The following is a 23,092-nucleotide window of genomic DNA, read 5'->3' as shown; positions in this document are numbered from 1 at the left end:
TTCCTCCTGTGCAGGATGACCAGTGACTCATCAGGCTGTTTTTGAAAGCTAGCACTAAAAGCTAATTAAAATCTTTTCTGGTGATAAAGAGAGATTTGGGAGAAGTGTCGCCATGATTGTTTTCCCCAAGAATTGAATTTACAGCCAATTTTTCCTATCTGAATGTTACTTTCAAATGCACCCAGTGATAAGAAGCAACATCTGTTTTCCGTTCAATAGTACAAGAAGGCTCGGCATGGGGCTGAGTGTACACAGTCCGTGTGAATCTATTGTTATCCCCATTTCTTTTTTGTCCCTGTGCCTGGTCCATTTGCCACGTACCAGCCGGCAAACAGCTGACACATACTAGCTATTATGGACCCCGGCCTAATTGTGAGGTCTGAAAAGCTCTGCCATGTCTGTCTTCCAGGGTGAATCAGAGGCCTTTCTAAACCACAGTGTTGTAGACTAGCACTCTCATTTTGCATTTTCTGGGTAGCCGACTGTTGTGCTGGAGGGTTTGTTGATGTTAAAAATATAGTCAGAATCAATTGGCAGCGTTTCCCCCCCCCATTCTTTGCCTGGAATGTTTTTGTTTTCCTTTGTAATAAAGCATGCAGTTACTTACAGAATAACTATTTGTAGACATAATTTTAGCTTAGAAGCAGAAATTGGTAAATTTTAAGTGTGCCAGTGTTGCTCTGAGCTGGCACCGTTTGTGAAGGGGGTCAGGAAAGAGAGCATGGCTGTGTATTCTAGCCTCCCATCGCCTTGTCATTGTGGGATGGGATCCGACTGGACCAGTGTTAACAGACCACTCTATCTGGATTTCTGATCTGTGCCTCCACAGCCCTCTTGGAACAGAGATCACGATGACACAGCATCGACCCGTTCAGGAGGAACTCCAGGCCCTTCCAGCGGTGGCCACACATCACACAGTGGGGATAACAGCAGTGAGCAAGGTAGGAGAGGTGTTCTCATGCTCTTTTGCTACTTGTTTCATTTTTAAGGCATGAAAAATCAGAAATGTCTAGTTAGTGACTATATGTACAGTTTTCCTAGAACATAAATCCCATGTAATATGAGAATCAGCTCATCTTATTTTGTTCCCGCGACCCTTTTCTTCTTCTATGCCCTTCCAGCTGCCTAACTGCCTGTCACCTGGCCACCGCCATAAAACAGGGTCAGTGAATTGACTGAGGGCAACATTAGAGAAGTAGATTGGAAGTGCCAATGTGTGTAAATAGTATGCCACTAATACCTTGCCATACAAATAAAAAGTATTATTACTACTTGCCCTTAGGGGCTTTTCAAGAGATCATGAAGATACACCCACTAGCATTCTAAGCTGACGATGTCTTAAGATGCTTAGAAGGTGGTGGGCCTTTCAGAAAACCATGGTAGGTTTCCCTCTCCACTAGATTGAAGCCATTTTTCTGGATTTACTTATCTGAATCTCTTAAGTGCTTGACTTCATTGCAAAGTCAAACTAAAGGCAATTAGAGAGAAATAGAAAGAAACTAGATCAGTTTAATCTGTTGTTGTTTGAATGCACATACCTGTGTGTGTGGGGGGGGGATGTCCATGGATGTGCATGTTTCACTATAACTAGGAGGAAATAAAGTTTAAACATAAAGTTAGTATTCCGCAAAGAGGTGAATAACTATTCAGATGTCTTGTACTGCTTTTGATGAGATCTGCTGCCGTGGATTTTGTGTTCAATTAATGCAACCGAAGTTTAAAATATTCTCTATCTGAATCTGAACAGATGGCTTTATTGAAGTTGACTCTGGCCTACAGTAGGTACACACTTTAAAATCTGGTTTTATGGTCACGTTCTTTTGAGTGCTGTTAGACAACAAAAAGATTTTGTTTTCTAACTTAATTGGGCTAAACCAATGAGAATTGCAAAGTCTCAAATGAATTTAACATGATTCATTTGAAAACAAAAACAGGAAAGTTCTTTTGTTTTAGGCACATGATGCTTTTGGCACTGAGAATAACTTCGACACGTAGAATTTTAAGCATTTGAGATATTTTATTGTTCAAAGAAAAGTTGCTGACTTCATCACGACTATCAGTCTAGTAAAAATGGAGCCCAGAATAGTAAAACTGGTTCCGAGCTGAGGCAGAAACAGGTAACCTCTGACCTCTGACTTTCACTGGAAAATGATATGCAGCATGAATCCACAGGGCCTTTTTCCTTTCCAGCGTGTGTATGTGTATGTTATGGTGTTGCCATTCACAGCGCTATAGTTAAGGTGATGTCAGCACTTTCAATATAAAGCCCTACTTTCACAATTTAACTTACACCTTGAGTTTGCCAAAAGGTGAAAATGGAATCTAAATTCTTTTTCCTGTACTCCAAAATTGCTACATGGGATCAGAGCCTAGTGTTTTGTTTGTTTCTTTCTTTTCCTTGCTTTTTAAAAAAATATCTCATCCACGAACTGGCAGCTAGTTTAGCTCCTGTTCGAAGGCCTGCAAACTGCTAAAATGTACTTGAATTTACAATTGTAGCATATACGTTTCCTCAAACATAATGCGAGAGAAGGATTTCCGGAGGGCACGTGCCCCATCCAGGTCCTTCCCCTCTGACATGTCATAACAAGGAATTAGGAATTTTGCGTGTGTCTTTTTCTTTCAACAAGGGTTCTCCAAAGGCCAATTTAATAATGAATTCGATTGTAACAAGGAGCCATTTATCCTTCACATTACTACAGTTTTCCACTTACGTTGCTTCTCTTTATATCTTTTCATATAAGACCACCACCTAGCTTTTGTTTTTTAAGCATTTTCACATAAATTATCTCATTTAAGTGATCTCAGTTGAAGCTTTCTAAAGCAGTCCTGGGTGGCAGATGAAATCGGTCTAGCCCCATTTGACAGATGAGGAAAATAAGGTGTGGATGAGTTGAGTGATTTGTTGAGGTCTTGGTGCAGTGTCAGAGCTAAAATTTCAGGCTCCTGGTTATTTATCTAAGATTCTTCTCATCACGCCCTCTTTCCCCAGCTCTCCACCAAAGAACTCAAGGCAATTACTTCCACTGTGATCAAACAGAAGCTTTCTGTGCTCATTTCCCTCTCCCTCCCCGCCCCAGCTTGAGAATGGGGGAAGCTGGAGTCCCACCTTTCGTTTTACCTGCCCTTCCCTGTGGGTTCTCTTTGGCAGTGTGATTTATTCCTTGCTAAATGCAGAATGATGCCCAGAAGTGTTGCTGCAACAACTTATGTGCATTTCCATGCCAACCATGACCCTTCTAAACCTCTTTTTCATCCCCGAGACCTGTGGAGCTGGGCCTTTGTGCAGCCTTCGGATTAACTGTGCACAGTGGCTTTTCCATGTTTCCCCTGTCTGCCTTTTCTGGCAGCCATGGCTGTGTAAGCCGTGCCAGCATTTGGCCCGTAGTGCATGTCCTAAATAGTTATTTACACAGTTTGAGTCCATTTTAGTCAACTGGGTAAATAACAGCCCTCTTCAAAAGATTTATAAATCCATAAATATGTCTTTATACATACCCAATAGACAGAAATAACTCAATCTGTCAAGAGCATATCCAGAGAGGTGTTTCCCCCACAGACAGGAGTAATACATATTTTAAAACTTTCTCTACTGTATTATTTGTACTGCGTTTCTTTTTCCTCATTCCTTTTCAATTTTCACCGCTTCATTATGGCACCTGTGGTACAAAAAAAGGAAATCCTCCAGGCTTTAGTCCTCTGTTAAATAACCTTATCTACTGCACAATGCGGGCACGGAATGGGCCAGATCTCAGCTGAGTCCTGTTCTTTTGGATTTTCAAAGTAAATAAAATAAAATGTCATCCAGGAAATTTGTAATGTTCTGGCAGATTTCAAAATACAGTAACACAGTTCCTAGTTAGAGATCTAGTAATTTGGGGGATTTTGAGTGCCTGATAATTTGACAAGTTAGTGGATGTTGTATTTGATTGGACTAGTTTTAGTCCCAATTTTTACCTAAGCATAAAAAAATCGAAATCCAAAATCCAATCCTGGGCATTCTAAGAAGAGTATACTTAAATTAAGGTATATAATTAAGAAAATACCAAAGATATTATTATTCTTCAGGGGTTTAATGTTTCTTCATGATTTACGTAATGTATCTTTCCCTAACTCAAATTATTTATCATGGCAATTCATCCCATGACATCTACTTTCATTTGATATTAACACTGGTGGCCCCTTGCAGGAAATTGATTCTTTAAGAGTGAAGCTCCTTTAAATTGGCATTTAAAAGGAAGGCCTAACATCTGTGTTTGGTTGGGGGTTCTGCTGCTATTGCTATGACTTGATTTTATCTATTCTTTAACTTCTTCGAAGCACTTCCAAAGATATGAGATTGAATTCTTATTTTATCCCTGTCCGTTATTTGCTGTTTTCCCACTTCAGAAGAGAAAAAAGTAAATCTCAGAAATATGGAAGTGAGTATCTGTCAGAGTCAGCTCTAGGATCTTCGTCTCTTGCCTGTGTAACTGCTTTGGGACAAGTGTTTTCAGGACCCCAAGCAGAGTCTCTTAAGATGAGACCCACAATGGCAGATCCTTGACCCTTGCATGTGCCTTTTCTATCCTACTGTGTGCAGCTGCCCTACTGACCATAATCCAGGTTTACTCTAGGAAGCGTGTAGTTTGGAACGAGAGAACACCAAACACATCTGGTGCCTTTTCCCACCAGATTTGTACTCCTTCCCAGAAGGGCTGCCATAGCCACTCTACGACTTAGAAGCAGCTCCAACTAAGACTGATAACATTCTGAGTTTGGGCATGTCTCTCTCTTTGGTTCCAAGCCAAGAGAGATGAATACGTGATAGCAATAAGGGCTGAGATCATGGGGGTTGAAAGAAGCTAGGAGACTTGCTCCAAGTCACATACTGGTTGGTGGGAAAGTCAGGACTTGAAACCATGCAGTCTGACTCCAGAGCCCAGGCTCCTGACTCCTGCATCCTATTTTATGTAGTACTTTAGTGTGGCCAGGAAGGGAAAACAGATCATTTGATGGGCGTTCTTTCTGTTTTCAGTTCGTTGAGTCTTTCTCCAGTGTCTGCACTGGGCTTGGCACTCTGCTCTGGTGGGGACAGAGCTATGAATGAAACAGATTCAGCATTAGCCTCCAGGGGGTTCTACTCTCCTGGGGGGTGAGAATCTCATTTTGTGCACTAAGTACAATGATGATTGAGATACTTATGGAGGAGGAGGATGATTGATATGATTAATTTTGTTATGTATTAAGAGCCTATACCATTTCACTCACTCAAAGACTTATTGAATTGAGAATAGGAGGGTAGAAAACAAGTAAGGACATTTCTCTCGCAGAACATTTCCCACTTAAAGCTTATCTCATTTTCCTCTATTGTGGGGATAAAGAAAAAGTATTATTTCTACATTGAAATTTGATGTAAAACATTTCAACCCTAAAGGACTTTAATGGTTGCTGAAACCTCTAAAACCCACTTATGAACTTCTTTTAGGGGCAGGACTCAGATCAACAATGATATCTTTGCTCCCACTTAAAAAAAAAAAAAAAGGCAAAACCAGTATGCTTCTTTAAAGAGGAACAATTGAAAAGCACTGCTATGTCTTTATAATAATGTATCAATAGTTGCAATACCTCCCACGGCCCCATCCCCCTCCGTGCTAGCTTTTGTATGAGTTCAGGCAACCTATAGGCAGAAGGCAATTCCATTTATTATTGAAGGGAATCTCAAGGCAGTTGTTTCAGGCCTGTGAAGCCAGCAGGCAGAGCTGGACGAGAGGGGGTGGGGAAGGGCCACATTATGTTCCAGATGACTAAGCAACGATTTATATACCAGCTCGCCTTTTTACATGAAGAAGAAAAGTAATAACAGCCCAAACCCAGGCATTGGAAACAGTCAGCTGTCCGATGAATAATGGGATAGGTGGGAAGCAGCGCTCTGATTGGATGTCTTAATGAGCACATTTCGCACAGAGTTTGGGCTGCAGTTCCCCTTGACCTTTGCCCTTTATTGACCAAACTGACACTTCATTTTTCACATACTTCCAATTATGGCTCGGCTTAAGTGTTGCCCTCCCTCCTTTATTTCTTTCCTATGGACAACTTGAGAGTGGTCGAGGCCACGGAAGATATTTTAATTTGAAAAACTACCGTAGCAACTCCGGTTTAGGATGTAATCTGTAATCTGCAGTTTTTCAGATAAAGATACAAAGTGAATACTTCCTGTTTAGAAACTTTTCTTAAAAAAAAAAAATTCCCAGATGATTTTAAAAACAAAAGTGTTTATAATAACCGGAGAACTCTGAAAATGAAAAAATGTTTAAAAATAGTTTGTTCAGTTTTTTCATTTCATTTGTCTATTGGTCAGAGTGACTTGAATGATCTGTATTCGTTCACACACTTCTTAGCCTTGCACTGCTCTGGGAACATCTTATATTTCAGCACTATAATGCATTTGACTAATACACTTTAGAAAGAAGAGCAAAGTAAAACATAATTGTGACCACAGGCTTCAGCCCTTAGACTATTGCAGCCCCTTTTGTTACTTTGGTTACATTTAATGTTGGGCTGCAAATTAAAGTGTGGCCTTTGCATGCGGTGGCAGGCAGAAGAGGAAAATGATTTCCTGATGGGAAAAGTCAGGTGTAAAAAAGAAAGGGGAAGTTATTATACTCTGCAAATACCTGTTATCAAAAGGTCCATATTATTAACTTATCAAACATGTTGAATTAGATGTATAGACAGAGAAGTGTTTTCCTGAGAACACCCTATGCTATATTCACCTTTCCCTTTATTGACTCATCAAATGTGAGTAACTATTTTCTGTTCTCCATTTGCTTGACTCTAGCATCACGAAAGCAGGTCATCTTCAAACAAAGAAAAACAACTTCATCATCTAAAAGTAGTAACTGTCTATTTAGGGGCACGAACTTGGCCATAAGTGTTTTCACAGAAAGTGCATCTTCTCACTATTAGGCAATATCGCTAGTAAATTTGAGGTCATTGCTTTTCATCTTAAACAACTGAAAAATGCATTTGAAATTATTTACTTCCAAATAGATTTCCCTCTAACACAGAAGTATTTGTCTCCAAAGTGGATGAAGTGTTACCTACTTTATTATGTAGCCCTCTGGCATATCCATGGCATAGTTTTACTATAATATGGTAATAAAAGAATATGTAAAAAGCAGACAAAGGTTCTGTCTTTTCCTGTAAGGTGACCTCTGTTACCAAGTAACTGCTTTACTTATGAGCTTATTAAAAACTCAAAAAATGAGCTTTTCATACTTCACAGGCATTGATGTGAAAATGAGCTGTCCTGTGAGTAGTTTTCTTGATCATTTTTAGAACAATTGATTAGCCAAAGAGCTCCTGTCATTAGTTGACATTGACTGATAGCAATTTGTCACAAGCTCTGAAGGTCAGCTAGACAGTTGGAGTTTCAGCCTGTCTTTGATTGACCTTTAACTGATTCCATCCTCACGTGATTGGGTTTGAATGGGTCTGAGCCTCGATTCAAAAAGACAGGGCATTAGTCAACAGGGTCATTTCTTATATTTTCTGTTGATTGCTCATTTTTATTTATGTGTAAACTCACAGTCTGGATATCTTATCAAATTTTGTCCTCGAATTTTGGAAACTTAAAAAATGTGATCCTTGTTAAGCATGGCTTTAAAACCACACTGCTATTTTCTCTTTGGTTTGCAGTGTTACCGAGGACTCAGTGTGTGGTGTAGACACTTGCCATTGTCACCTGTGCAGATACTGGGATTTTGTTGCATGTGATGGATTGGAATTTTGTTCTTGTGATGGTGGTGGTTGTTTCTTAAGAAATACCAACTCCACTGTGACTTGTAGAATTTCTGAAATTATACCCCAATTCTATGACTTCCCTAGAATAAATTACATTGGTCTCTCAAGAATCATGTGATAGTTTTAAATAAAAAATGAGTAGTAGATGCTGGCCATGTGGTGTGGTGGTAAGGCTTTGTGCTCTGCTTCGGCAGCCCAGGGTTCATGGGTTTGGATCCTGGGCACGGACCTGTGCACTGCTCATCAAGCCATGCTGTGGCGGCATCCCACATACAAAACAGAGGAAGATTCCTATAGATGTTAGCTCAGCAACAATCTTCCTCAAGCAAAAAGAGAAAGATTGGGAACAGATGTTAGCTCAGAGCCAATCTTCCTCACTGAAAAAAAAAAGTAGTAAAGAATTACACGAATAATGATGTTATGTCAATTCATCATTTAGTTCTCCAGCCAGAAGGTATGAAAACTTTTTAAAAAGATATCTTCTTTTCTGTTTCACTCCATCTGCTGTAAATTGGAGAGAGCTCCCCTGCCTGTAACAGCATTAGTCTTTCAGTGAGAGAGGAATATATTTTCTGTTGTAGTGGACCCGGAAGTTAATGGTTCATAATGCTCAGTTCTTTCTTCCCCAAACTGTAAGATACTTTCCAAAAATGCATCACATATAGAAGAATATGCAGTATTCCACACTCATATTAATAACATGCATTTTATTGCCTTATATAAATAATAAAAATGGTGATCTGAGCTTTAAAAACCTGAGTCTCAATTATTTATTTCAGTTTCTAAATAAGGCCTTTCTTTTCTCTTATTCTCTCTCGCCTTCCCATCTTCTCTTGATGCTGCATTGGGTTTTAAGCTATAAGCAATAACTTGTTTTTCAGGTCAGACATCCTAGGCATTCCAGGGCCACCCCACACAGCCTGGCACAGCTTAAACGTATGCTTCAATTTCTACCCAAGAAAATAAACCAGGAGAGAATCCATGGTCCCAGGCGGTAGATTCTTCACATGATGTCAGTCTTGGCAGGGCAAGACATGAAGAACTTAATTTTAGGGAAGCATCTATTTAATGTAGCCCAAGGCAATAAAAAGAGTGTAGAATTGTAATCACTTCTGCAGATGAGCCAAAATATTATCACAAGTTGTATTAAAGGGGGGAAAGGTAAATTTATACATTCTAGTCAAGTCATCAAAAATGGATTCAGCACTGACTGTGTGGCAGGTGCTCTGTGTGAGGGTATAAAAATGAGTAGGCCATAGTATTTGCCCTCAGGAAGTTTGTGTGTTACCAAGAGCATCAAGCATACGTAAGTGAAATAGTCGATAAATACCAAATATTCTTATGGGGCTGTGAGTGTATTTATTTCACAACATGCCAATGACCCAGACATTGTGAACTCTGTGGTCAGGGCTGTTGACTGAAAGACAAGATGGGAGGTATATGGCCTAATTTTCAGAAGGACACCTCTACTTTGGTCCTCTGATTGCCATAGAAGTTAAGCACCTATGGGGCCCTGGGAGGCCAACTTTGATCCATATCCCAATCTTGGGAACTTGGTTCAATCCTCCCGCACAGCCATGTGGCACCCAGGGTCTGACCCATGGAGTCATCATTGCGTTCTTCACCGTTAGTCACCTGGCTGCTGACGCATACTTATCCTCGTAAGGGGGCCATGGCATTTTGGAGGGGAGGGGACACCTATGGTGAAGTCAATGGACGACATGTCAGAGTAATATTTTTATGAATGCATAAAATAAAATACATAGGACTGGGGGCCGGCCCCGTGACCGAGTGGTTAAGTTCGCGAGCTCCGCTGCAGCGGCCCAGGGTTTAGCTGGTTCAGATCCCGGGCGCTGACATGGCATCACTCATCAGACCACGTTGAGGCAGCATCCCACGTGCCACAACTGGAAGGACCCACAACCAAAAATACACAGCTATGTACTAGGGGGATTTGGGAAGAAAAAGCAGAAAGAAAAAAAAATAGATTGGCAACAGTTGTTAGCTCAGGTGCCAATCTTTAGGGAAAAAACTACATAGGACCATAAGGGAAACTAATTATATTGAAAGCCAGTTATCAAAATATTTTAAAAAACCAAATTGTAATATAAATGCTTTGTTAAATATGCATTAAATAACAAGATCTAGCAGTAATTCTATTATCTACACATTTTTGAAATAGTGATGAATGTAAATGATGTTTTAAGATATTTCTAACAACTGCATTGTGATATGTAAATATGATTTCCATTAGTGACAAAGTCACAGGTCCTGCTAATACTTCTGTGGTTTGTTACTTACCTAGATACACTCTTGAAAAAAATGCTACTTCCAACTAGAGGTTAGTGAGAATAAAATGTAAATTTTTCCCTTTCCAAGTACATGGATCTTCTGAATTCTAACCGTGGACTCTCTTGTGGGGGAAGGTCTGTGTAGCCCAGGTCAAAAACTTCCAAACTTAGTTTAAGTGTCATCTGCAGGAAGTGTTCTGTGTACCCCAGATTGAATGAAGTGACCCTCTTCTGGATTGTCATGGTATCCTGTGTCTTATCCTTTCTCATATATTGAAAGGAAGCATTCACGCGTTAGCCTCCCCCGGATGCTCCCTGGGAAGGGACTATGCCTTCTTCATCTTTAGATCTCCCGTGCCCAGCACAATTATGGGCACATGGCTATTGATGAATAATTATTTATTAAGGAGGATGAGGAGCCATCCCATGCTTTCAAACTGTGATTGCACTACATTCCCTCAGGACTGATTTCTTTGGGGTGCCAGAAGGCTAATCTCAAGTGGCAACCTCTGTCATATTATTATAAGTAGATACCGAGGTCTCACCTGTCCTGACTCCCAGAGCTGCGTTTAACAGGGGAACTCAAGGAAAGATTCAGCGGGTAGCCCTTTCAGAAGTTGGTGGTAAATAGGTTTGGGGATGTTCCTTAATCACATCACCCAGGTAACTGGCTGTTCTGCCTACACCTACTTTTGGGTGCTAGTCTTTGGCCCTGAATGGGCTTCCAATAGAGGATGGGTGGGGACCAGCAGCAACATTTTAGAATCTTTTGAGGGATCTTAGGGTAGAGGATAAGAATGAATTCTGAGACAGGACCCTGTGGCAGGAGTAACTGTGCTGCCCTGGGAGGATATTCTTGTGTCCTATGCCGTTCCCAGCAGCAGATGTTATTCCATCCCATGGGACGTGATATTTAACTTCGTTCCTGAATTTCTCTCCCTCCCTCATGAATGCTAGCACTAATTAGGGATAGTGGTAGAGGTTTTGGCTGTTGGCCTAGTAAAAACTAACCCAAACAGTAAATTTATGCCAGGTATTTTCCTTAAAAAGAGATAGGCGTTGTCTGTCTCTTACACTGATTGGTCCCAGAAGTGTGGTTGGTAAGTTGGGTTTTGCTCAAGTGTCTGGCTTTGTGGATTAGTTCGGTCTTGCATATAATTTTCCATAATTACTGAACCTAAAAGCATTCTGTTTGATTAGGACAATTAACTTTGGCTTTCCCCATTTACCAAGATCAACCCAGACACATTCCTCCTAGACATAGCTCAGCTTATTTCCTAAGGAAGGAGGAAAGAGCTAGAACTTCCTTTTACTTATTTCCATATCAGGAGAAAAAGAAAACGTGACCTTACCTAGAAAATCTTACATTTTCTTCAAAATTGTATATTTTTAAGAAACGGAGAATTGAAAAGTGAATGCAGAAAATATTGTTTGCCAGTTGGCTTGTTGCTAGGTTATTAGCCTGTGATGTACGCATCTCTTTCAAAATTTCTTTATTTTAGTTTGACTCTTTCCTCGAGTGCCCCTGCTACAATGCACCTATGAGAAAGGGACAGGCAGCACCTTGATGCCCTTTTGTACTTTGGTATCTTGGGAGAAAAGGATATTTCTTAATTTAAAATGCATTTACATATTCTCCCCTTTCTTCTAAGATAGGATTTAAGGAAATCAACAAAATTATATAGTATACAATAGGATAAAAATAAGTATATTAAGAAATTAGAATGAAAGGAAAATAAATAAGGGACTAGTCATAAGAGTAGTACAGAATAATATGAATCATAAGATCATTTACAGTTTCTAGAAGTAGACAGTTTGGCTCTGAGCTACCTAGCAGCCAAAATGAAGAGTGAAATATAATTAGTTACAAGATTTACAGGATCCATGGAAGTTGCTCAGAAGAATCTCTTTGATTGGCATTAAGACTTGAGAGAAATTCTCCCACATGTCCTCACAGGGAATCCAGTGAGATAGCATGCACTGACATCCTCAACAAAGCCTGAGGACTCCTCTTGCCTATATTGCTCCATAGCACAATGCTGCAACATGATAAGTGCCTGATAAATATTTGATGGACTGATTTGACTAGATACTTGGATTCATACTCAGTCCGGTCTTACTTTAACTCCTTGGTTTCTAAGCTAGACTTGATTTCTATGGTTGAAACAGATGGCAACCTATCTTAATATGAACCAGGGTGCTAATTATTTCTTGATGCCAAGAGGCCTTTTCCCACTTTTCGATCTCCTTTTTCTGACCATTTTATGGTGGGTCAGCTCCATTCTCCTGCCTTTTCTCCTTCTACCTGGGGCCAGAGATTCAGGTGAAAATACTCTTGTCATTCTGGTTATTGTCCCCTGAAACAGCATTAATGGAGCCAGAGAGATTCAGATGCACATTGGTTAAAATGGAGATGTTGAGAAGCTGAGCTGGGATGCAAGGATAATAAGATTCAGGTGCCACAGTCTTTAAAAATGAAAGTTCTGAGGGAATATGATTTCAACCTATAAAATTGGAGGGGACTGTGTGTTATGATTATTTGGTTTACCACATCCCAGCACAAAGAACATCCCCTTATGTGAGAAGAATAAATTTAGTGCAAATAAAAAGTACTGCTTGATATTGTGGACTTTAAGCTTATGAGAGGAATACTCCCAAAGGTAAAGAGGTGAAGACAGAAATAGTCCCATTCAATAACTTGAGTATTAATTGAATGTCCACTATGTACCAGCCCAGTGCTAGATGTGAGAATTCTGAGTGAAAGAGGCTGTTCCTGGAATCAAGAAACTGACAGTCCAGTGGGAGGGCAGATGGTTACCGTACAGTAAGTTAAGTCTCATGATTGAGTAGGCTCAGAGATGCAGCAACTGCCTGGCATATGAATGCCTCCCCTCATCCTTCCATGGCAGGCATCCTTAATCAATCACAGCATCCTTTCTCGTTGAGCCCGAATGGGGCTCAGTTATGGGTCCTTCTCAGCACAGCACTCCAGGAAACCACTACCCCATCCCCTAGAGTTAGCCCTAGAAGCAATCTGTTTTTCATTCCCAGTCTCCCACGTAGCTCCTCCAAGGGGCTGGGTCTATGATGGAAACTTGGGACAGATGGAGAAGTAGAAGGGCATGTGAGGCAAGAAATTAGTTTGTGTGTAGGTACAAAATAAGGAGAAAGCATGACACTTTGGAGGCTTCGTGTATGCCTCAGCATGAGTTGGGAACAGAGTGTAGGAAAGAAGGAGTCTGAAGTGAGGCCAAGAGGTAGCATAGGCCAGACTATGAAGGATCGTATACATCAGCTTAAGGGGGGTTAGGAGTTTGTTTGGGAGGAAGTGGAGCCTTTGGAAATGTTAGAGTTGTGTCATGGTCAGATTGCAGGAAGGAGGAATTGATGTGGAGAAAGGATGGAGCCGGTGCTATAGATATTCAGAAATGTTGAGGACATGAAGTAAGGCAAAGTGAAGGTGCTAGAGAGAAGAGCTTTTGAGGAGGAGACTGGTCCAGACTGGGAGACTGAGTGGATGTGGGGGCAGCGGGGGTTGGAAGGGTCTGGGATCATGCCAAGGTTTCAGAATACTGCCATACAGACCACGGGTCCTTTCCAGCATGCTCGCCGTCTTCTTAAGTATAGCTTCATCTCTCTAGATATGAGGACAATATCACTGGTCATTGCTGACTATGGCTTTTACTCCACACCCTGGCTGGACAGAAGGGACATTTTGCTCACTCCTTCCTGAGGGTCCTTCACAGAAGTCCGGCCACCACTCTCTCTCTGCTGCCCCACATTTCCACAGAGAAGGCTCTGGCTCCATGGGGACCTCGGGCTGAGTGGAAAGGAAGAGACCAGCCAAGCCATCATGGGAATTTGGTGACTCATTTCGTCAGTTTACTGCTCTGAAAATGAGGTGACTTCCCTCTTTGCTTGACAGCTGATTGATGAACATTTCCTGAGTGTTTGCGGAGTAGATGTTTTGTTTCACAGGCCTTCGTGTCATGGGCTCCCAGTGGATTCTAATCCTGGTCTGCCTCAGCCTTTCCAGTTCCCTGGCTGCTAATTTTTCTTTTTATGTAGAATCTTCAATTATCTGCCCAAAATTTAAAGAGACACCAGGATTGGAAATAGTATACTGTTGTGTCTATTGATACAATTCTGGTTACACTCACTTTTTGCCAGAATGTTGAAGAATGGGAGACAATTTTTGATACTGAAACTGTATGTATTTATTTGACTAACAACATTATCACCAAGAGCTTAGTATAGCTGCATTGAAAGTTGTCTTTTAAAATAGTGTACCTCATTTTGTGTATCTAGAATTTGTTTTGTTTTCAGTTTTCACTTTCTTTCCCAGGATAGGGGTTTGTGTATTTTTAGGATTGTCCTTTACTTTGTTTCCAGATGTCTTGATGCTCTTGACAGGAAAGAAGTCAGGTTTGGAAAACATTGATTTCTCTGCTAAATGACGGAACGTTAATAAAAGCTACAAAACAAGAAGTGGAAGCATTCCTTTTAGGCTCCAAGAATATTCCTTAGGCTCATTTTTCATAATTGAAGTGGAGCCATAGGTTTGCGTTATGTGGGTCAGAGTCATCATCTTAGATAGTAGCCAAAGTCCTTAGATTTAATTTTCATATTTCAAATGGAGGCAGTAGGTTTAACGTGTCTTATTTTGCAGCTGGAACAGATTCTATTTTTAATCTGTAAGTCGAATATGGCATGGAGCCATGTGCTGCCCGGATCCAAATGCATAACTCCTGTTGATATCAGTGAGTTTCATGATGGATTGGGAAGAAGTATGTGGCCTTTATTCCAAATATCTATCTGACTCTTTAGAATTAAACATGCTGAACAAATCCTAGCACTTTTCAAGTTAAAATGAAGTGTTTTCTAATGTAGCAACTATGCTGGCTTAAAGGAATCACGCAACAGTTCCAAACAGACACACGCACATAACCGTAGAATTGGTTTTCAGGCAGAGAGAGGCAACTGAGCTCAGGAGCCTGGCTGGCAGAGTAAAGGACAAGGCTGTACTGAGCTGCACAAAATTGCCTTTAAATAGGAAAGATAAGAGGAGAAAGCCTTTTCTTTGGATGATACTCTGCTCATGGGAGAACACCCATTATTTTTGGTGAGTAATTGCAGCAAGAGCCCTCCTGTACTTCCTCACTCTTATACTTAGTGGTGGGAATGGTGTGGCTATATGCATTCAGAATTGACTGATGTTTGCATCTATAAATAAAGGTACTCAAATCATAATTGTTATAACAGGATTGTTTGCTTGCCTGGCAATGGCCTTGTTCTGAGATAACTTTTGGATCACCTGTTCCTTGGGAACATTTGACAGACCTCATGTTTATTACCCAATTGAATGTCAGTAGCAATTGCAGCTAAAGATAAACAAAAATGCAAGTACTTGTTGACCTTGACTTTTTTCACGAGAGATTGGACTTGATGGCTCTTTTGCTGTTAAGCTGATAAGGGTTATAAACAGTAGTTGAAGGAAAATGTTTTATTCCCAGAGGAAAATATCCTATTTGCTGTGGGAAATGGCAATAGACAGGTACACCCTTTGCCAGATTTTCTTAATTCACTTTTATCTGGGCTGTGGGAAAAGGATATGGGGAGAAAACTTTTTATGGCTTTTATATACATTTGCATACGTTGTTATAAGCTTTGAATGGTGTAGTTAGTAGATTGAATACAATTTTAGAAGAAGCCAATGATGTTTCTATGATTTATGGTACTTAGTAATATGATTTCTTTTGAAACTACCATGTTAATATAATACGGTGTTTCAGAGATGCAGACCTTGTAAAAATGCAATAGACATATGGTGCCAAAATACTCTTTTGGATTCTAATTAAAAGCATAAAAATGTCATTGGTTAGTAATTTCACTGGCAAAGACAGAGAAAATTGACCTGGTGAATATATTCACATGGGAGACTGCAAGAGCGCAGTGGGGGATGTGGCAATCAGCACTTTTCTTTGGGCACAAAGTCTTAAGTTCCAAATTTGAATCAAGAAACTCTGGGCCATTAAGGATTCTCCATTTCTTGGTGAGGCATAAAGCCTCGTGACCTGTCCTCTTTGCTCTTAAAAATCCCACTGCATTTTCCTTTCCAGGAGAGGTGCTTTGGCTCAACGCCACTGGCTTCAACTTTTGCTCTTAAAATGTTGTTTTGATGCATAGTGTAGTGATGGCTGAATTGATTTCTGTGCATAAATGGTGGCCTAGATTCTTGCCCTGTGGAAATCCATGGAATTAAGAACTGTAGGTTCCTGGAGTGATAAGAGGTAAGCAAATGATTAGATATGCATGCAGGGAAAAAAATTGAGATGCTCGTAGAATGGAAATAAGGGTCTATATAATTTGCAAGTTTAATGTAAATGTAAGCCACTTACACAACTAATAATTTAATGCTAATATGTGAGAGTAAGTAAATGTAATTCTAATCATTTTCTGTTTGGTGTGTTCTCGAAGAGTTCTGAGCAAAAATGTACTGTATTGAAATATTTCCTTGGCTACCCAGGATGAAAACCTGATCTGCGGACAACCGTGGCCTTTATAAACCTCTGGGATGGGAGTGACTCAGATTTCTCTCTGGATAGACGTTGTGGGACAATTTGAGCTGGTAGGATCCAGCCAGAATTTCTTGCAGAGAGGTTTAGAACACTGGGCTACGGGCTTTATCCACTAGGTATACAAGCTGACGCTTGTCCAACATGCCCTTTTAAAGTAGTCACTGGTATTATTTAATAATACAGAATATATTTTCCTAAAAAGATTTGACCTTTTACACTATTTTTCAAAGTATGTGTTTCCCTATGAAGGTCTCTCAGGCAAGTTTTGGATACATTTTTGTGAGAACAGGTCCTTTGAATGAAAACTTTAAAATATAAGTAAAGAAAGTCATACCAAGAGGGAATTGCATGCTGTCTTTAAGAAAACGACAATGACAGAACAGAAGAGTTTCTCTCTCCCCAGTCATCTTCGCCAGCCCCCATTTCTCTACTTGTGAATTTCTTTGGAGAATAACTACTTGCTGACTTCCACTTTTCTATGAAACTTTTGTGAAGAACAGTGGAAATCTTTGCAATGACAGATGCCATTGCAGATTATTATGATGTCCATTACTTGGTGAATGAAATTAGGAAGAGTGTATTTCTGACATGGCACATACCCATCCCTGTGACAGAAAGGCTATAACCTAGAATCTTTGTAAAAGAAAAAAACACATCCTCGGGATTCCTGGTGATTCTCTGGTTAATGTGTTAGAAATGGGCAGAGACGAGCCTGCTGCCCGGGGTGTCCTGGTCCCCTGCAGCGGGAGGGCGGCAGGGACCTCAGCTCAGGCTTCTCTTGGCTGCAGGAGGGGGAATGTGGGAAGGGATCGTTCTACATTCCTCCTAGTAGTCACTGAAGGATGTGGCAAGGACATGAATTGTTTGTGGCTGGCTCCCTATCCTGCTGCTAGGAAAGACTTCTGAGTTTATCTGCATTTTTCTGGGCACCAGTCGCTGTGTAGCCACCTCCCAGGCCACTTTGTGGGAAAGCTTTCTTTATGGTAGATGACGTGGCATTTCTTGTCACTTCCTCAAATTCCTTCCCACTGCCTATCAGCATTGCTCCGGACTTATCTGGGTTGAGTTTCAGCCAGCCAGGGCTAATCCAGGTTCCTATTTCAGAGGAGCAAAATGACAGCAATGACGCTGCCATTTCTCTGCTTGTGACCTGGCTGCTGAGTCGGGGGAAGGAGCAGAGAGAATAGGGGGACGAGAGTTGGGGGCCATTGGCTTGATTTTTAAGCCTGCTACCTTGAGTTCCCTGTTTACTCCCATCAGTCTTTCTTCTCCATTAGGCTGAAAATATTATTTATTTTGATGTGGAGTTGGATGTAACTTTTCCACCTCTAATCTAAAGGAATAAAGGGCGTCTTTACCTGAGCTTGCTTTCTTTTATTCCACAGAGGTCAGCTCTGAAAATTTTGAGCCTCTCAGAGGAAGTCCTACAAAATGGGATTTAGAGGACAGAGACATGGGGCTCTTTTGTTCTGATCTTCTATTATTTAACAAATATTTGTTGAATACCTACTATGAGACACAATGCTGGTAATGGGAAGGAAAAATCTTGTAACAAATAATATATTTTTACGTGCTTTCAGTTTATGAAATGTGTCCACCCAACTTAATTTGTGAGCCTTGCAGCTATTGATGTTTCTCTGTATAGTTGAGAACTGCCCGAGGTCTGACAAGGTGTAAGTGGGAAAATAGGGCCTGAGTCAGCCAGGTTTGTCCACTCCAACACCGTTTTTTTGTTTTTTTGTGTTTTTTTGAGGAAGATTAGCTCTGAGCTAACATCTGCCGCCAATCCACCTTTTTATGCTGAGGAAGACTGGCCCTGAGGTAACATCTGTGCCCATCTTCCTTTACTTTACATGTGGGATGCCTGCCACAGCATGGCTTGATGAGCAGTGCATAGGTCCACACCCAGGATCTGAACTGGTGAACCCCAGGCCACTGAAGCAGACCATGCAAACTTAACTGCTGCGCCACCGGGCCAGCCCCTCCAACACCTTTCCTTTGTACCAGGTTAAGAAGTAACCTAGGGGCTGGCACTGTGGCCTAGTGATTAAGTTCAGTGCACTCCACTTTGGCAGCCCGGGTTCAGTTCATGGGCATGGACCTACACCACTCCTCAGCAGCCATGCTGTGGCAGCAACCCACATACAAAAAACACAGGAAGATTAGCACAGATGTTAGCACAGGGCAAATCCTCCTCAAGCCAAAAGAGAAGGATTGGCAACAAATGTTAGCTCAGGCCAATTCTTCCTCAGTTGGGAAAAACAAAAAAAACAAAAGAAGTAACCTAGTAACTGATATCTTCGTGGTCCATTTATTTCTGAAATGCATTCACCAGTTCTCTATCTGATTAGGAAGAGACAAGAGAGAATACAATTAGGAAGGATCTTTAGAAGGAAGTGATCAGGCACAGCTTAGCATTATATTTCTTTCATTCATTCATTCATTCACAGCATACCTCCTGTATTCCAGGCACTGTGCTAAATCCTGGGACAATAAAGATGAATAAAATGAATTCTGCCCTCGAGGAAGTTACAGTTCAGTGTTTATTGTTCCTCTCATGAATGAATTAAGAAATGTCTGGGACAAACATATTTTCTGATGCTGTTCTCTTTAGGAGTTACCTACTTTTTCATCCAGTTAAGTTGATGCTCTTCACTAATTTTCAGGCGTGAGGGGTTTCCAGTATATGATAGACCTGAAGCAATCTTCCTTTGGTCTCTCCTCATGGAAAAATGGCTCAGGTTCCACTTTTTTGGGCAGAAGAACAGCGGAAACTCACCTGTAAAATGGAGTAATATTAAATACCTACTTGTAGCATTGTTGAGAAGATTAAACAAGCTGATATCTAGAACTTAGAAGAGTGCCTGGCACATGTAAACATTATGTCTATGTTAGCTGCTATCATTGCATCATCATTATTTGGTTTCTTTTTTTCCATGGAAAAGAGAGACTCTGGTTGGGACTGGTGCTCGTTTCTGAGTGTGAGTGATGGCGTCACAAAGAATCGAAAATCTAGTACAATTCCCAAATGTGCCTTCCCTTTACAGTGGAGAGTGTTGGTTTGCCTTTCTGTGTCAGGACAGAGGGCCTTTTAAATTTCGTGGGCCACTGAGGTTTCCACTTACACGAGACTCTCTTCCAGTGTCCATCATTTTCAAATGTCCCAAGTTATAAATCTGTCACTTTTACTTTAGGAGGCAATGATGAGAAAGTGAATGATTAAGAAGAGACTTCAGTTGCGGATGACACCTTTCTTACCACAAGGCCATTGGTCCACTGGCTTCTGTTTAAACAATGGCTGTGTTCTTTCTGCACCACATATTCAGGCATCTGTGAGAAAATGAGTTTTGTGGTGCCATGTGCAAAGGCGACATGTTGAATTGCGCACTTCTTGTTGATGGTCAGATTGGGGAGGGATCTGTGTCTTCAGAGGACCTAAGTGGTATTTTCTCACAGGAGCCCAGTTAGGGTGAGGAATGTGTTTGTCCACTAACCAAGTCTCTTCTCGCATCTCCAGTCTCATCTTGTCACAATATTCTGTGGTCTTGGATGAAACTCTTGGGCAGTACCAGGCCTTTGAATTTTAGGATGCCATGTTATCAGTACATTTTGAGATAGAGGAAGATAATCTTTAGTATTACAGATAAATTTTACCAAATATTAGACAGATCTTGAGAACTAGGCTTAAAGCAACTGCAGTTGGTAAAATAAGGTTCAAAATAACTCTTGCTCATTAACATGCATAGGAAAGGTGGATTCTGAGAAGTTACGGGAAGACAAAACTAGATTTACAGCCAGGTCTTTGTTTATAGCAAATTAGCTGTCCTCCTTGTTCCACCTGCAGGATTGCTGGTGGTGCTGTCTCCTCCTCCTCCTCTCCCTCGCCTCCTCATCCGTGCCTCTTCTTTCCATGCACAGGGTGGTAGCCTAGTCATGATGACAGCATAGGGAGCCTATTTTCTATTTCGGCTATTTAATCTTTTTCTACCCACTCTCTCATGACACAGTAAAGTGCTTGAACGTTTGGTATTAGTTGTAAACCCATCCCTTTTCAAAGGAGTAGAGGCAGTCTCCTAACAGCCAAACAGGATCCAGTTTCTTTTAAAGAGAGGAATTTCTCATATGCGTGGTGATGACTCCATTCTCTTGTGCCACAATGCGGTGACAATGTTCAGGGACCCTCACTCCAAAGCCGAGGATAGTACATAGAAAATGAAAAATACAGGGCAAGACTTGTGAGCATTGCATTAAAGTTCTTTTTCTACATATAATCTGTTAGCATTTTTCCAACTTTTTACTGTGAATATTTTCACGCTTATAGAAAAATAGAATGAATAGTATAATAAATACCCATTACTCACCATTCTGTTTCAACAATTGTTAACATTTTGCCACGTTCGCTTTGTCTATATATACGGGTGCACACACATATGTGTATATATTACTATATATTCTCCTTTAGCAAAGAAAGAATATTTAAGAATACATACGTTTCTCAGGATGTAGATAAACCTATGATACTTGCATCCCGCCATCAAAGCGCTGAACCGCTTATTTTGGCGTCTTAGAAACAAATGCTGAAACATCAGGAGAATACAGTATGCTTGACTCAGTGTGAGGATCGGCTCACGGTGACGGATTTCTATTTTAAATACTGTTATGTGTACTTCACATTGCAAACTTTGTGTCTCTCCATGAGGCTGTGTGACAGGCTGGGAAGGCCACTGTCCTTGGAGTGTAGGTGCTCAGATGCCATCTCCACTGGACAACCCACAAGCCCTTTGCCCTGAGTTGGACAACTCACACAGCCTCCCTGGGATGAAATTTCCTCTGTAAATAAAGGAAGTTGGGCTAGATGATTGAAACATTTTCCTTCAGGTCTGAAATACTGAAATTCTAAGAACTGAGTTGAAACTTTGCATGCAAACCTAGATAGAATGAAGGACTTTCAATCAACATTTTACATATAGATTGAAATTTGCAGAAGGTCGGGAAATTCCACATAATTTCATGGTTGGTGAGGAGAAATTCTGAATCTGGGACTTAGCGTTGGTAACAGCAATCAAAAAGCACAGACCATCCCCAATATCTGAGTTTTCAGAATATCTGGGCACAAAGAAGTGTCATGGATTTGATTCTGTTACATGCGGATATGGCTGAAAAGGTCTAAATGCATATCAGCTTTTTGATTAGATGTGGAAGATATAACCGCTTTATTTGGTTATTCCTGAAATTTCCAAGTGCTTTACCTGTTAAAATAGTTGTATTCTGCCTTTTTCCCCCCCTCCCCCGGTATACTTTATCTATGTTGGGGAGCAGTGTGGGTCAGGAGTGACTGGGAGAGATGGATTGCTATGTTACATCAAATGAAATATCATTTTGGTTAGCTCATGTATGAGGTTTCCTTACAAGGTTCGAGAAGGATTTTCATTTTTTTCCTTTGATAAAATGTATACTTCTGAGAAAGATATGACTAGGTTACATATACAATGAGCTTTTGAGAAATTATCTTTGTCTTTTTTCTTTTCCTTTCAAGAAATGATGAAGAATTTTTGTAATCTGTTGACACAAATCAGCTGACCATAGCAGCCTTTGCTTGTCATCTCGGATTTAATCTGTTGAGAACAAGCTGAATACATCTGTGCCAGCACAGAGGGGTGATAGAAACTTCAGTCTGATTTTGGTTAGTGAAATTTCCAGTAAAATCTTGTTAGTATAACATCTGCCTTAATAAATGGCCTTAAACGTGGGGAGGTACAGGAAACAGAGGTGTTCCTATTCTGAACGTAAATTTCCTTCTGCTGCTTACCTGCCAATCTTGTGTTCCCTACAGTTAATTGTTCCTAAAGTTTTTTCTTTTTAACTATTTGATGTGAAGATTACACTGCTACAGGCCAGCTAAAAGGGATGTATTATTTGAACTTCTTCCATTGTTTTTAAAAATCATTGTTTGTGTTGTAATCCTTTCAAAGAGCTAGCCAGTAGCTGCTTTCCTGTTTAAAGAGTAAGCTCTTTCCATTGGCAGATCACCTTCATTTAATCCTCTGAGAGTGCAAGCTTCATTCTTAGCAACAATGCACTTTTAGCATCAAGAACGTATTACCGAGAAAAACTGAATATGGTAAACGAGTAGAAAAATATGCCTTAGTTGTCTAAGATGGTAATTGCGTCTTGCTCCTGGAGCCTTATATATATATCCCACTTGGTACAATTAGCCTCTGTAAACATTTGAACTACTTTGTAGTTGAAACACTATATATTTCAGGAAGCAGATGAAGGAAGCTTTTTCAGGTTGATTCCTAATATAGCTGGTTTACTTTTGATCGTTGGTGTTACTTTGGGGTTTTATAGCATTAAAATGTATCTGTGATTGTTGATATAAACCTTCAACCAATTTGCTGAAATATTGGAAGCTAGTAGGATGTGGAACAAGCATGG

General features: G+C 40.5%; 1 protein-coding gene across 2 annotated transcripts in view; it reads left to right on the top strand.

The window, feature by feature from the left end:
- Positions 1-23,092, top strand: part of MEIS1 (Meis homeobox 1) — a 132,192-nt gene that overhangs the window by 28,662 nt on the left and 80,438 nt on the right. For both annotated transcript variants that reach the window (XM_005599929.4, XM_003362985.5), the window contains exon 7: positions 830-941. In XM_005599929.4, coding sequence (XP_005599986.1) covers positions 830-941 — 112 coding nt within the window. The remainder of the gene's footprint in view (positions 1-829; positions 942-23,092) is intronic.

This window comes from Equus caballus, chromosome 15 (assembly GCF_041296265.1).
Source record: "Equus caballus isolate H_3958 breed thoroughbred chromosome 15, TB-T2T, whole genome shotgun sequence".
Classification (NCBI taxonomy): Eukaryota; Metazoa; Chordata; class Mammalia; order Perissodactyla; family Equidae; genus Equus; species Equus caballus.
This window is presented reverse-complemented; position numbering and strand designations above follow the sequence as displayed.